Below are 16,074 nucleotides of genomic sequence, written 5' to 3'. Positions count from 1 at the left end.
ATCCTATATTTTTTCTATTCCTATGATTTCCTATCATATGACTTAAAGGAACCCTTAAGAGGACAAAACGTCAAAACGAACCGCATGTCAAGGGTATCCATGAGAATTCATCCTCCAAGATGGACACCCATGCAAACTTACCACTCATCGATTGCCCTATGCCGCTATCCCCTCTCTCTCGCAACACGAAAAGTCTCAATATTAAAACACCCGCACATTATTTTATCTCCACAGAAAATAAACAAAAGAAAGAAAAGCACCTAACAATAAAACTTTACCAATGATGGATTGCTCCAAGCTATTCATTCCCTTTTCCCAATCTCGCAGCTTCCATCTCTCTGACTCCTCTCCATCCATCCTCCCAAAGCCGAAGCCTGCCTGCTGCCCGCCCCCCATGTCTCCCGCTGCCGCCGAGATCACAAGCACCTGCTCCTCTGCAGCGGCAGCAGCATAGGCTGCAGTGCAAACGGCTGCTGAATTCCCCGTAATCACGCTCGCTCCCTTTGCCTTTTTCTTCCTCTTTATCATCATCTTCTTCTTCTTCTTGGAAGATATACCGGCCGTACCCCAAGAGCCAGACAAAGAACTATACTCGATCCGTCTCCTCCTCCTGCTGCTACTCAGCTAGCAGCTAGTAACCATTTCTTGATCTATTCTGGCACATGTGGGCATGGTGAGATGCATGGAGATGAGATGGGTGTCCAGCTGGTAGCTGGACTGTGCTGGCCGAGAAGTTGGTGAGCAGTGTGAGCTGCGGCTAGCGGAGAGCGCGCGGAGAAGGATACCGATGGAGGATCTGTACAGCATCCACCCGGGGATCTCGCGAGGCGGCGGGGGCGCTGCGGCCTGCAGCGAGGCGTCCGGGGTCGCCTGCTCTCCGCCGACGCCTCCGCCGGCGGCAGCCCACCCGTCGACGCCGGATCTGACGGAGCTTATGAAGGCGCAGATCGCTGGGCACCCCCGCTACCCCTCCCTCCTCTCCGCCTACATCGAATGCCGTAAGGTCCGTTGTTCCGACGAACTCCATCTTGCTTGCGCTGTAGCTCTCGCCGCGCGCCCAGCTCGTCGTCGTCCGGGAATTGCGCATCGCGTTAACCGATTCTTGATTTGTCAGGTGGGTGCGCCGCCGGAGGTGGCCGCGCTGCTCGAGGAGATCGGTCGGCCGGAGAGGCGCAGTGGGGGCGCCGCGCCCGGGGAGATAGGCCTCGACCCCGAGCTCGACGAGTTCATGGTAGGTACAAACCGTTCACGGCAGCTCGCTCCATCAATCCTCGCGCGCTAGCTCTAGCTTGTTATTACATGTGGAGATGACGACGGCGCATGCAGGATGCCTACTGCCGGCTGCTGTCGCGGTACAAGGAGGAGCTCTCCCGGCCGTTCGACGACGCCGCCTCCTTCCTCACCACCATCCGGTCGCAGCTCACCACCCTCTGCGGCGGCGGTGCTACCGCGACCTCGCCGCACTCCGGTATATAACCCGCATGCATATATATGCATATACATACATACATGCACCTCGCGCTCGCGACTTGATTTTCTCCTGCTCGCTGCACCATGTGCAGCTTTGGATTCGCCATTGATGTGTTGTTTTGTCAAAGTGTTTGATGCCTTGTGTGTGGATGTGGCTTTGAAGATGATGATGAATGCGTGCGTGCGTGTGTTCTTGATAGGTCAAATCGTGTCCATGCAAATGGGGCACAGGTGTGTCAGACCACGGGGCCGGAAGAGTAAAGCTTTGGTGCTGCTCGTGTAGGGTTTTGTCCAAGGTTCCATCGTCCTTGCAACCCATCCATCAGCTACCTATGCATGTTTCTCTCTCTATATCTCTCTAGATCTTTCACACACACACTCTCTCTCTCCCTAGAGGGCTAGCTAGGCTAGCTACATGTAGACTTTGCAGGCCGGCCGGGCCGGTGATGGAACTTGAGAGAGCTGGGACGATGGCTTTGGAAAAAGAAAGAATCTTGCTAGCTCTTGCCTGCCAGTTAAACACTGGTGTGCCCAATGGTGAAGTTTTTACTGTTGTGGAGCGCGTGGAGATTATTTTTTCTGTGGCTAGCTCATTCCCACTATCTTACTTTTGGTTTCTCCTGCTAGATTAATGTTCTGGTAAGTATTGTTTGTTTGTGTTTTCAGCAGTTTGATTCATTGTACTCCATCCATCTGATTCTATAATTCTTGTCGTAATTTTAGTTTAAATTTAAGCTAAAACCAAAAGTTGTGAAACAAGGGAGTGTGTTTTTAAAACATTGCCCATGCTCGAGATCTTTTCAGATGTGCGTTAGACTTGTTGGTACTGTTTTTTTTTTTGGAGTAGACTTATTGGTACTTGTAAGTACTGGTTGCAGTTGCAGTTTTGATCATAGAATTTTAGGTCCATTTCTTGTTAATCTTTATGTGATTTAAGGTTAATTGACAGTGGTCTTTACGTGTTTTTGCTTGGAGGAAATGTTTCTTAAGCCATTCTGCATCCACAAATCTATCAAAAATTTAATCAAAACGAAATCCCCGGAGATTTCTCATAACCACACTTATATTGGCAAACTATTTATAAGAGAAGATTTTAAAGCATGCATGAAAATACACTTCATTTGACATACGGTGTGCATGGCAGCTTCTTAAGATTGATGTTCTTTGAAGTGCTATCTCCGAGATAGTGCAAGTTATGTCGAATGTGTGCTTAACTATGGTTTTGTGAATTTTTTATTTCATAGATACAATAATTATGTCCTAATTTTACGGAAAAAAAAAGAAGAGGAGTTTGAAAAATTACTCATCTTCATATTACAAACAGGTGAGGCTGGAGTGGTGAAAACACACAAACTTTTGGGAACTTTCGTGTGTCGAGTAAGTCCAAAGGACATTTTGTTACTGTGACGGCTGGGACATTGTAAACATGTGATGCGTCTATTATATATCACCTGACCTATCAAACAGTAGTGCTTCTGGTTACAACAGTTCATATTTTGTTTCTCCTGCCTTGTGGTATATTTGGTACAATGCCAAGTAGGAACGTACTGGGAACTAAAAAGGAGCATGGAACATGATCATTACGTAGCAACATTTCCTAGTTTACTAAATATAGCATATTTCATTATCTCTCATTAATGGGAAAATTTAGCAAAAGATCAGAAGTTAGTCTGGATACATGTTAAAGCTCTAACTCGTACAAGTAGAGTTTGGTGATGTGTAGCCTATTTACCTAGTTAAGGTTGCAAAACATTGAGAGATGAGACTAATATATCTAAAGGAACACATATGTCGACTTCAAGCATTCAGTTGTAGTTTTTCGTGAGCATACGTTATAAAAAAATGATATGGCTTAAGGTGCCATATGGAGCTAGATTGGCAATTCTTAAGTATAGCAATGCTATATATCTTAGTTCATTCGGTCTACCACGTATGAGCTATCACTAAATGTTTTTTTGTAGAAGAAATATCACTATATAGTTGGCAATGTTTTCGAGAAAACACTTTTTTTTTTTGGTTCATTGATAGAAAGGAGAGTTTTCGTACAAGCCCAGAAGGTCCACATCCGAGAGTATGGTGCCACACCTCTGAAAGCTTGGTCCTACCGGAAGCAGTGTTACAAGACCAGATGCTCCAGTCGTCACCCACGATCAGACTTCCCCCTTGATTGTGTCGAGCAGATGAGTGATGTCGGGTTGTGCATCATTGAAGATAACCGTGTTGTATGGCTTCTAAATCCACCAAGCCATAAGCAAGATCACCCAAGAGATGTCTTTTCTTGCCGCCGTGGGAGGAAAATGAATGGCTATCTGCCACTAGTCCACGAAGTTGTTCCCGGGCAACTGTGATGTAAGTCAATATCTCTTCCAAGATATATAGCACCTTATGCCATATGGTCCGCAAGAAGGGGCAGCCTATGAGGATGTGATCCATAGCCTCCATTGATTGGTCGCATATCAGAGATGACCGAATAACTCAACACGTTCATAATAGTTCATTATTTTCTCACTTTTTCGTTTCTTTTTTGTCACCGCTCATAAGGCACTCCCTTCTTCCATGAATAAGTGTACGTTTAGCTTTTGACTTATGTTAAAATTTCTCAAATTTGAACAATTCGACTGAAAAAAGTATTAACATATGTGGTACGGAGTATCAAATTAGTATATTATGAAACTACATTTCAAGATGAATCTAGTGATACTAATTTAGTGTTATAAATTCTGCTACCTTTTCTTCTAGGAAGTTGGTCACATTTAAAAATATTTGACTTAGGACAAAAGCTAGCCGTACACTTATTTTTTGGCGGAGGGAGTACTCCTTAAGATTGTATAGATATGCTTAGTTTTATTGGATTCAACAAGGGTTGGTACACCTATTGTGGTGTTATTTACAGCTGAATTTCCAACATAATTCTTTACAAAATGGGGTTTATATGATCTATCTATAAGATAGAATAGTTGAGAATTTCAAACGGATGGTCAATGCCTAATTTGTGCACCCATATATTTTGACTTTTTTAACTGAGGCTGCCATCTTTTAGTCTCCTTGAGTGTATCCCTACCATCAAATAGCCTTGAGGGAAAGATTGTTTGCATGATCAGCTAGGGTGTCATCATTTGAAAAAAAATGTACAATACAGTAATTGATTTGAAACGGAACAATACAATAATTGTTATTTATGTGTACTTCACTTAAGATGGCCTACTGCTAGAATTTGAAAAGATGCATGACTCAATTGCTAAATACATAGAGCAAAAGTAAAGGATTATGGTTGCCTTGAGTCTGCGCGAGGCCATTTTTCTAGTTTATTTGTTTCCTTTTGATGTATATGTTTTCACTAATAAATTTTGCATTAGGTAATTCTCTTACTGTTTCAGCAAAAAAGAATCAATTGGTAAATAACTAAACATGAAACAGGTACATGGTCTATTGTCTAGCTAGATTAGTTACTTTGAGATATTCCTATTTGTTAAATGACCAGCAATATTGTTACGAGACTTAGATTCTTTGGGCAGCTTAGGGCATCTCCAACCGGCTGACCCAAACGGACGCGCTGGGCCGTCCGTTTTGGGCCGTTTGCATGGCCGGCCGGACACGCGGACAGCGCCCCGCGTCCGCGTGTCCGTTTGGGTCGCACGCTGCGCCCAACGCGCGGACGCACCGCATATGTAATAAAAAAAACATAAATGAAAATGAAAAATTAAAAGAACAAAAAATAAATTTAAACTGCTGGTTAGTTAAACTTAGCCCTATTTTGGGCAATTTTTACACAAAAGAAAGCCCTATATGGGCTTTAAACTAAAAAAAAACCCTAGACAGGGTTTGCGAGCACGGTGGCCGCCGGCAGTACTACCCCCAGTAGTACTCGTCCTCGTCGGCGTCGATGCCGACGACGCCCCCCGGCGGCGACGCGCTGTTCCGGCTCGAAACGCCGGAGGGCACCGGGGACTCCGGCCAGGGCGACCACTGCGCCCTTTTCCAGGCGGAGTGCGGGTTCGGCGGGCTCGCCGGCCTGCGCAGCCGTGCCCTCCGCGCGGACTCCTGCCAGAGCTGCTCCTCCTCTGCGGCCTGCAGCTCCGCCTATAGCCGGAGCGTGGCGACGCGCTCCTCCGCCAGGCGCGCGGCCCGGCGCTCCTCCTCCTCCCGGAGCGCCGCACGACGCGTTGCCTCCTCCGACGGCGCGCCGGCTCGAGGAAGGCCCACGCCTCCGCACGGGCGTCCTCCACAGGCCTTCCTGGCCGCCTCCTCCCGGCGCGGAGGCGCGCAGCGTCTCGGCGAGGTGCGGCCATTTGGCCAGCTCGTCAAGATCGCTCTGCTCGCGGGACGCCGCGAGCGCCGCCTGCAGCTCCGGGTCGTCCTCCTCCGCCTGGGCCTGGGGCTGGTGCGGGGCCTGGGGCTGCTCGCCGATGTAGAGGCCGCCGGGGCGGCGGCCATCCCGCCTTGTAGGTGTGCGTGGCTGCGCGCGAGGCCGCGCCGTCGCAGAGGTGAAGCACGTGTGCCGGCGCGCATCGTGCTCCACCTCGAACCAAGTCCCAGTTGGGACTTGCGTCGGCTTGCGTGGTCCTCCTGGAGGTCCGCCGGCAGCTGCGCGCGGCGCCTCCGGATCTCCGCGACGCGGGCGCGGCCGGAGACCGGGATGGGCGGCACCGGAACCCGATCTGGGCTCAGGTGCCAGCCGTGGGGGAGGTGCACGTCCCCCCACGGCATTGGGACGCCGGCGTCCCAGAACATCTGCGCCACCGCTACGGTGACGTAGATCCGGTCGCATCTGGGGGTCGCCGGCAGGCCCATGGCGAACGGCGCTGGCGCGACTTGCCGGCTGCTGCCGGCCTCGCGGTCGTTGGCGGACGGCTCGAACTCGCGCTTCGGGGCCATGGCGGCGCGGAAGCTTCGAGCTCGCGCATGCGGCCGGAGTGGATAGTGGGGACTGGATAGGGACAGTCCCCCTCCCCAGTCCACATTTAATAGGACTGGGGCACCGACAGGTGGGCCAGCCACGCGGACCAGGCGGACACGCGAGGACGCCGCGTGCCATCCGCGGCCACGCAAACCCGGCCCAGATTTGGGCCGGGTTTGCGTCGTTCCGGACTCCGCGGCCGTCCGCTTTTGTGGTGCGTCCCCGCGTTGGGCCGGGATTTTGTCCGGCTCGACCCATCAGGACGCGCGGGCGCGGGATGGGTCGCCCCGTTGGAGATGCCCTTAAATCATATAGGTAATGTCACCTAGCCTAATATTTATATATAGCCAAGATAGTGCAAAAATGATTCTTCTCTTTCTGGCTTTACGAAGTCTTGGAGTCTTAGCTGGAGACCAAACTGGCTCCATTCTGATGGTACCATAGTTGCATCGACATATGAGAAAGGTGGGAGACTTGATGTTCTTTTTTGTGACAGATTAAGCTTCATAAGTTAAACTTGTACTAGTGAAACTTCACTAACAATACAAAAGAGCCATATGCTCACACAGAACTGAACTGCTGTAGGATAGTCCACGAAACACCCAGGCACCCAGCCATAACGCTTAAATGGGGACGACGTGGGCTTAGCCTAGTGGTTGGGGTCGCAGTGGCGCACCCCAACGACCGGAGTTCGATTCCTGTCAGGGACGAATTTCGGAATTGTCACGCCAAGTCCCGCTTCTACTATATCAAAAAAGTGTCTAGTTCCTCCTAGACACGGTTTCATAACGCTTAAATGGTCTCTATTTCCTGAAGCACAAACTGAATTTGCAGTTTTGCACTAGCAGTGAACTATTCTTCATTCTTGTAAAGTTTGTGAGGCCAAAAGTTAAGCTTGCTTTTTATACCGGCTTTCAGCTGCACTAGGTGTTGCAGAACAACAGTGCCCTTCATTTAGAAAATAAGGCTAGGACTTGTCACTGCATATTTACTAATCATGTGAACATCTGGTTCCATTCATTTCGTTTTTTTTTTCTTCAAAGAGTATATCTGGATATGTTGCATAGCACATTCTCACACATTTATTTAAATTTTCTGTTTTCGAGACAAATTTCGACAGTGCCTCGTTTCTGAATGTGCTTCGCTGTAGTTTCTGTGGAAACAGCCCATTTTCTGCATTTATCTGCTTATCGATGATATCTTGCTCTTGTTCTGTTTCTGAAGAATCTCCGATTTTTCTGTCCAAACCAGTACCAAATATACTGTACTTAATACCATACACTCCGATCCTGACGCCACACATTACTTTTTTTTTTCTAAAACCGTGTCTGATCTGTGCTGCGTCCATGATGCAAGATGAAATGGTGGGGTCGTCGGAGGACGAACTGTGCTCAGGAGACGCCGACGTATCTGATGCGGGAATGCATGAGCACAGCTCCCGGCTGGCCGACCATGAGCTCAAGGAGATGCTGCTCAAGAAGTACAGTGGCTGTCTCAGCCGTCTCCGGTCCGAGTTCCTGAAGAAGAGGAAGAAAGGGAAACTACCCAAGGACGCGCGGCTGGCTCTCATGGACTGGTGGAACACACACTACCGCTGGCCTTACCCAACGGTAAATATTGCGACACACGGCTCTCTATCTAACACCCGCATCGACCTTGATCATCATTCATAGATTGCTGTGATGTTTGCAGGAGGAGGACAAGGTGAGGCTGGCAGCGATGACGGGGCTCGACCCGAAGCAGATCAACAACTGGTTCATCAACCAGAGGAAGAGGCACTGGAAGCCATCGGAGGACATGCGGTTCGCTCTCATGGAGGGCGTCACCGGAGGAGGAGGGTCCTCCTCCGGCACGACGTTGTACTTCGACACAGGCACGATCGGGCCATGATATGACTGCTCCCATTTTGGGCATGTTTGAAATTTAATGGCACTTTGCAGTTTTCACACATACTACAGGTCCGGTGTGAGATTAGCAAGGGATGGTATCAGCTGAAGATTAATTAATTAATCAATGGATGGATAGCCTCATGATCATTTTGTAGAAACTATTGTGTATATGGGCGATGTGTAAAAGGAAGATTCAAGTGACCTGTAAAAAACCTTTCTGAAGTTACTACAATAGCATTAATCAGATCGTCTGTACCTGCCGACTGGCCAGTGATATCACTCTGGATAGGAATGAAAGGAGAAATTAATATGTAGCAATATATTCCTTTCTCGTATTTACAAGTACGTATAAATAGGATATATGTCACTGTGTTTGCAGTGACCAAATTTGCTGCAACTGTTGACCAAAAGAACTGAGTTTAGTCTGACAGCGATCTGGATATGTATGACCTGATTTTTAAGACTGAAGCTGCCGTCCCTTGCTTTACCTCCATTATTGAAGGGCTTCTTGATCTTCATTTATTTTGGTATTGAGTTGTGAACTTGTGATGCAGTTCTTGATTCCTTTCTAGGGAAATGATGCAGTTCTAGATGTCAATCATCAGAAGGGCAACCGAAATAAAATAAAAAGAACAATGTGGTTCGGCACAGCTAAATCATGGGCCTGAAATGGAGAAGACACCGGTTTCTTAGCCCATCAATCAGGAATGTAAGGGAGCTTAACTGGACATGTTCTTAGCAAAACAGTATTGTTACACTAATAAACTCTTATTCTTCACGTAGGGGCTATAAGCCGCTGACCTTTTGTGGTGCCGGTGGTTGGTTGAGTATTCACGGATGCTATACCATATGTTATGGTTGAGATTACCTATGATAGTTAGCAGATAATACAATCATCTAAGCAGTGGTGGATCTATTCCAAGTTTGGGCAAACATGATTAATAGTGGGAAACTTGAAACGGGGGACGAGCTACACGCAGCACTTTAATTTCAAACACTTAGAATTTATAATTCAAAGTTTTCAAAAACTCTCAAACAAAATTCTGGAGGTAGCCAATGATATGTACTACAAACATGCAAAATCTCAATACGAACTACTTTGAATTCTAAGCTACATAAAAGGACAAAATCTGATAAAATTTGCAGTGAATAGTGCATATTTTAACGGAAAATACATCCATGTTCATGGGTGCCAAATACCCCGTACATCCAAAAAAAATCATGATAATTAAAAAAAGGTTGAAAAAATCTGATTTTTTTGGAAACCAAAGATCTTGCATAAAAATATTTCACGAGAAAATTACTATCATGGTATCTGGGGTAAAAAAGACAAAATCGATCAAACCTCATGTCCATGTACATCACGCTATATTCGTCATAAACTTGTCTTTTTTTGCCCAAGATACCATAAAAATCATTTCGAGCCCAAACAATTTTATACGAGTACAATACTTGATTATCTTTTGTTTCCAGGAGGATTCGGATTTTTTTCTTTCAATATTTAAAATTACCACGAATTTTAGGATTTATGAGGTGCATAGCACCCATATGCCAAAAATTCGCGCCCACATTTTAACCCTATATAATTTGTCAGATTTTGTTATTTTTGTGTAGCCGAGAATATAAAGTAGTTTCTACTATTAAAATTTAATAAGTTTATAGTATACATCATTGCCTACCTCTATAGTTTTATTTCGGAATTTTTTGGCACTCCAAAATACGAATTTTGATTTTTTATATATAAAAACTGCATGTAGTTTGGCCTCCATTTATCCTCTCGCGATTAAGACATCATTTTTTTGGATGAAATAGTTGTACAAAGTCACATATCGCAGCCAGCAAGCCTGGGCTCAAGGGGAGGCAGATCCGCACCCGCATCTAAGTGCCTCTTTGATTTGCGGGGTTATGATATGTTATAAAAGGTTATACCATTAAATTTACATTCCAATATTTTTGAGGGTATAATTTTTATAGCAAGCGACACATGTATTACTAGTCAAAGTTAAGACACACAAAACTAGAACACCACGTACGATTAGGACGGGGCAGTATTTGTTTCATGTGCCATCTGGAGATAACTCCTACGAAAATTCCAAATAATGTAAGAACTGGCTTGATGATGTAGGCGGCCTAAATTTATTGCAAAGTATCATCCATAGAACTGTTTTAAAAGAGAGAGAAGGCAAGGCTAGACCAACAACAAAAGAATTGACTTGGCATCTTAACACATGTGTTTTTCCTGCTCCTAGAGACCTGTTGTGTCTGATTCGCGCACGAATAAAATTTTTTTCCGATAAAGAGCATATACTAATATCGTGGAGATATCAATTACACCCAGCCTCTGCAACAATATCGTGCCATAATGGCATAAAGGATGCACACAGCCAGAAAAAGAGAGAAAAATATAGAAAAAAGTCCCGCTATAGAGAGATTGAGAACTTAAAACAACGACACTGACACCACCAAGACAACACCAGAAGATCAGCTTCTCCATAAGCGACGCTCTAAGAAGGAAACATATCGTCGCCCGATCATAGATCTTAGGTTTTCACCCTAAAGAAAATCCTCCCTCTCAAAACAATGCCTTCAACAAGAACATTGCTAGGCACAATCAATTAAGCCCAGACCCTTGAACTTTCGCCCTGGGAGATAACTCTAAACTTCTCTTGTGCATTCGCCCCCCACATATAAGTCGTTGTTTGAAGCCACGAAACTCCAAGCCAATTCCACCTCACCATCAAGATCCGACCACCATTGCTCTTCCACTGATCTCGACGTTTATGACCTTCTCCACTAGCACCATGAAAAGAAAACGAGCTCCATGATATTAACAGCCAGCAGAGCTTTGAAGTGCTCCCCTGAAACCAAACGGTCAGATAAAAAGACATGGCTGCGTCCGACCGAAAATATCCAATCCAGCAATCTTCAGGCATTGATCGCACAATGAATTTCGGAGGCAGGATCTTCCGGAACACGCCAATCCAACCAACCCAGTGGAAAGAAGCTTCCGACCGATCTTCACTTGGCGCGAGAGGAACCCAAGGACAACAACCTTTATTAGGAAAAACGGCAGGCCCCCTCGCCGCCGCCCGCCGGTCGACCTCAATGGCGGAAAGAGGAAGCCGCCACTGACCGCAGATCCGTCGACGAGCCGTCCGCCGCCACCCCCAAAACCGAAGAAGGCCATGAACCGTCGGAAGAGGGGGCGCAGAGGACGCACCGACCACCACCGGAACCGCAGCCTACGGGGTCACCCCTGCCGACAGGCGCTGAGCCGAGATCCGACCATCGTGCTACCCGCGTAGCCACATCGGCTGCCTCCTCCACCACGAGATCCTGGGACCGTCGCCCCGACGCCCAGCTCGCCCTGACGCTACACCGGCGACCAGCGCCTCCGACGAGCCCGACACGAAGACCTCCACCACGCATCCATGCTTCCACGGCAGCTCGCCCCCACAGCCTTCGGCGGCAAGGGCGCCGCTGCCACCGCGTCGTAAGGAGAGTGAGGGGCGGCAGCGGTGGCGGGATGTGGCCGGAAAGGGGAGCCCGCCGGCGGCGGCTAGGGTTTCCTCGAGTCGCCCCGTGCGGGAGTGACGTGGGGTCGGGGGAACAGCCTACCTACGTAAGGAGCATGGACAGGAAATACACACAAGAATCATAGTAATAAACATGGTTTTTTTTTTTGAAAACATAGTAATAAACATGGTTAATTCAAAGCCAAACTATAAGCGAAATATGTAATTATAGTAGTAGTACAAATGCCCTGCATTGTTTCATTCGGTGGCCATGTGGGTATGGGTCAATGGGTCATGGAGCTCTCCCTTCCCTGGCCATGATGAACGAGAACGGTGAATGAATTGGCTAGGCGATCAAAGTAGACATGGACAAGGACGGTCCGTGCTTGTGCAAATTCTAATTCTAGAATTACTCGCGGTGTCATTAGGCCTTCTGAAGACGCTACCATGTTCTGAAAAAAAATGACGAAGCCAGAAGGATGAACAATCCTTGGTGCTTGACGATGTGAATGTCAATCCTAAACAAAACTCAACCATAAGGTCCATAACTCATGCGAGTTTTGCAACAAGATCTTGGCGGATAAGGCTACCCAGGCAAAAAATGTCATATTTTCTTATCCATTTAAACAACTCTCCAGGGCATCACTACACATGTGTTGGGTAAAAACTGAAAAGGATCCTAATTGATAATTTCACATACAAACTATGCAGGTGTGCGTAATCCAACAGAACCGACAAACCTAGAAGGATGAACAACCCTGATAGTTGATGATGTTAATGTCCTAAAGAAAATAAAACCATAACCAAAATGTTCATCATCCTTACAGCCGGCAGATGCATCTGATGGTGTGTACTACTGTCTTTCGTCCTTCATGCTAAAGATGGTTCTGGTTGATAATTTCAGATACAACGCTTAAACGCTACCATGTTATGACGAAGCCAGAAGGATGAACAACCTGGTGCTCGATGATGTGAATGTCTGTCCTAAACAAAACTCAACCATAATCCATGCAAGTTTTGCAACAAAATCATGGCGGACGATGCCACTCAGGCGGATGACATATCTCCAAATACAAACTATGCGAGTGTGCTTAACTTATAATCCAATAGAACTGACAAACCTAGAAGGATGAACAACCCTGATGCTTGATGATGTGAATGTCTTAAACAAATTCCAACCATAATCAGGCATCAAAATATCAGTGTACTCACAGCCAGCTGCATTTGACGGTGTCTAGTACCGTCTACTACTAACTTTCTTCCTTTTGAGCAGCTCTCCAAACATCATGATACAAAGAGTATTATAGTATAAATAAAAATGGTTCCGGTTGATAATTTCAGATATAAGCCATGAGGGTGTGCCTAACTTGTGATTCCTGAGAGTAAAGTTAACTTGGGCAAAAGGAACTAGTAGTCCAGTTGAATGTTATTCAATCACCAATAATCAGGATTATATGATACAAATCAGTCACCAAACTACCAGGATTATCTCAAATACAATCACAAATCAAACAGGACTAGCTGATACAAATCAAAACAAAGCTGATAAATTGATTCAAACATATATAGGTTCATGTGAAGGTATTATTACAATCACCTCTCAAGTTCCATGGTACATGTGCTCCACAAACATCAATAAAATTCTCTAATACATCCAATGGAAATTACAGGGCAGGAGCACATGACATGGTAGGCAAGATTACACTAAATAAAACATACTACTAATATATAGTCCAGAATTACCATAAGCATCATGAATCAAACCATAATTAAACATTAACCAGGACAAGCTAGCAGGAGCAGTACTCTTCTTCAGCAGCAGCAGTGTGGAGCAATTCCATGTCTTGGATGGAAGGCTCTTGCATCAGAACTGGAACACGTCGGCTCCAGTGGCGGCCAGCTGGGGCGCGAACGGGGACTGCCAGGGGCGGAGCAGCGGGTCGTCGGGGATCTCCGGGATGTCGACGGCCGCACCGGCCACCTGGAAGATCTCCAGGACGCCGCCGAGGGCCTGCAGCCTGCCGGCGAGCTCGCCGTGGCGAGCGCGGAGCACGGCGTTCTCGCCGTCCACCTTGCCGAGCTCAGCCGTGTAGGCGCCGATCTGGGCCTCGACGCGCGCGTTCTCCGCCTGGAGGCGGCTGGCCTCGGCGATGAGCTCCTCCATCCGCTGCTGCTTGCGCGCGCGGGACCGCCTCGCCGACTCCCTGTTCGACAGCATCCTCTTGCGCTTGCGCTCGTCCCCGGCGCTCCCGCTGCCGCTGCCGCCCTCGATGTTGCTGTCCGGGCTGGAGCTCCGGCGCGACGGCGACGACATGGTCAGGGGTTCTTGGGTCAAGAACCGGAAAAGATCTCTGTTTTGGGTGGAGGGAGGAAGGAGACGATCGAAAGAAGACGAGAAACTAGGGAGGAAGGAAAGCGAGATCTAATCAACTAGAGGCTAGATGGATGCGGCGTTGTCGAGGGGCGAGAAGTTCATGAGAAGTCGTAGAACCAGTACAGGAAGGCGACGGAGAAGGAGTGGGAGCGGCAGCGTACGCGCAACTTCATCGGGGGACGGCAGCCGTCAGAGGAAGGGGTGGGTAAACATGGGGGAAGCGTTGCTCTGATTCTCTAGACCAGATCTGACGAACTCCTTCCAAGGAGGAAGAAGGAGCGGAGGCTAGAATAGGATGAAGCTCAGGGGCTTTTTGGCGAGGAAACAAGGAGTAGACTCGAATGAAATGAAACTACAGGGACTGGAACGAAAGGAAAATATGGGAAGAGGGACTTAGCTGCGAACGGAAGGTAATACCAGGGGCTCTAATGCATTAGCAGTTAGAGGATGTGGGGAAGGTTTCTAAACGCTGCGAGAGGGCCATTTTATAGGAGGAGCCGAGGGCATTTTGGGGATTTAGGAATGGGGAAGGTGGGCAGCATTTTCTGCAGGACAACCTGTCATGTGCTTTTTTTTTAACTTCTAGTTTTATACGTATATTTTGCAGTTTTACAATTTTACGCCCGACAAAGCTGGTATTTTGGTAGTCCTGCTGCCACCAGCCAACTACTCTCATGCCAGATGAGGTGTGGCGTATAAGCTTGAGCCTGAACCTTTGAAGCGTATGCGTAGAGACAAGTGCAGTCATCCGAATGGAAGAGGTGTAACAAATAGACGACATGTATAGCGAAGTTGTTCTTCCACCTCTTGTTTAACATATTACACCTGTCAAGTTGGGTTCTGTATTTTGCTTTTTCTAGTTTAAATTCTAGTGTCAAAACTTACACTACAGAAAAGCAAAATGCACTACAAGTGAGACTTAGCTGGATCCCACTTAACATCCTAATCGATGTGAGTTGTGAGAGAAATGCACTATCAAAATTCTATACTTGGATTTTTCAACTTCGACAAAAAAAAAACAAGCTAGTCAATGTAGATACGTCAATTTTTTATGCAATCATATCAGTGGTATGTTGAACCAAATGTCACCGCAACAAAAGATTTATTTTAGTGTAATTAGAAAAAAATAACATTTGAAAATTGTGGAAGCGCGAAAGGTACATTGAATTTTACACCAGTCTTTAAATTACATTAGATATGGTGTTCAATAATATTAAACATGCTATTATTATCTATGTCGTCATGAAAGTGGAAGGTACATACAAAGTAATTGGATATTCAAATTGGCTACCAAGTGCAGATCTCCCCATTAAACATTTGATACTCCTAATGCTAGAAATAATGAACAAAAATTCACATGTACATATCCATAATGTAATTGCGAGCTTGGTAGGTTGGCAGGGCTCAGATATTCACAACTCAACCTATTTTTGGGTGTTCGTTACCCCGTGTTCAATGCCTGGGCTATGCCCACCTCATACGAAAAAAGTCTTTATCGCACCATTTTTTCCAGGCCCCGTCTCTCTCTTAGCCTGTGCCCACACCAAACCCTGTTGAGTCAACACCGTCGCCTCCGTGCGACCACCCAACACCATCTCCTTGCACCGCCACCAGCGCCGCCATCTCGCGTCGTGACAGGAACAACCTAGCGTTGTCTCCCCGTCGCCACGGCCTTCACCAAGCACCGCCATGGCCGCTACCAAGCACTGCCTCCTTGCGCCTCCACAACAACAATCCACCTTCGCTAGGGCACGCCCCTACGTCCGGCATGGTCGAAGTAGCCTTCTCAATGTGGTGTTTAGAGTAGCCACCATGAACCAGGACTCGATTGCTTTTTATTTTTCTTGTTTAGGGACCTTGTGTAAAAAATTGGACTCCATCATCTCTACTTAGATAAGCTATGAAACAATACCTCAACTCAGCATCTCT

At 46.9% G+C, this 16,074-nt stretch overlaps 2 protein-coding genes across 2 annotated transcripts; one reads left to right on the top strand and one right to left on the bottom strand.

Annotated features, from left to right (window-relative positions):
* The first annotated feature begins 268 nt into the window (after positions 1 to 268).
* On the top strand, positions 269 to 8,500 carry LOC127345329 (homeobox protein knotted-1-like 10). Its single transcript, XM_051371795.2, has 5 exons — positions 269 to 1,003; positions 1,115 to 1,231; positions 1,327 to 1,468; positions 7,724 to 7,977; positions 8,060 to 8,500. The coding sequence occupies exons 1-5, from the start codon at positions 788 to 790 to the stop codon at positions 8,255 to 8,257; spliced, it is 927 nt and encodes a 308-aa protein (XP_051227755.1). The 5' UTR covers positions 269 to 787; the 3' UTR covers positions 8,258 to 8,500.
* Positions 8,501 to 13,317: 4,817 nt separating this feature from the next.
* LOC127345322 (bZIP transcription factor 53-like) lies at positions 13,318 to 14,612 on the bottom strand. Its single transcript, XM_051371784.2, has one exon. The coding sequence runs from the start codon at positions 14,083 to 14,085 to the stop codon at positions 13,636 to 13,638; it is 450 nt and encodes a 149-aa protein (XP_051227744.1). The 5' UTR covers positions 14,086 to 14,612; the 3' UTR covers positions 13,318 to 13,635.
* Between the last annotated feature and the right edge of the window lie 1,462 nt (positions 14,613 to 16,074).

The sequence above is a fragment of the Lolium perenne genome, chromosome 1, assembly GCF_019359855.2.
Source record: "Lolium perenne isolate Kyuss_39 chromosome 1, Kyuss_2.0, whole genome shotgun sequence".
Lineage (NCBI taxonomy): Eukaryota > Viridiplantae > Streptophyta > Magnoliopsida > Poales > Poaceae > Lolium > Lolium perenne.
This window is presented reverse-complemented; position numbering and strand designations above follow the sequence as displayed.

What these genes read in the sequence shown, in the direction of transcription:
- LOC127345322 (XM_051371784.2), bottom strand. Translation starts at nt 14,085, where the DNA reads ATGTCGTCGCCGTCGCGCCGGAGCTCCAGCCCGGACAGCAACATCGAG.
- LOC127345329 (XM_051371795.2), top strand. Translation starts at nt 788, where the DNA reads ATGGAGGATCTGTACAGCATCCACCCGGGGATCTCGCGAGGCGGCGGG. An exon ending in CCGAGCTCGACGAGTTCATG is followed by an intron (nt 1,232 to 1,326) that starts GTAGGTACAAAC and finishes CGGCGCATGCAG; the next exon opens with GATGCCTACTGCCGGCTGCT. An exon ending in CGCGACCTCGCCGCACTCCG is followed by an intron (nt 1,469 to 7,723) that starts GTATATAACCCG and finishes CCATGATGCAAG; the next exon opens with ATGAAATGGTGGGGTCGTCG.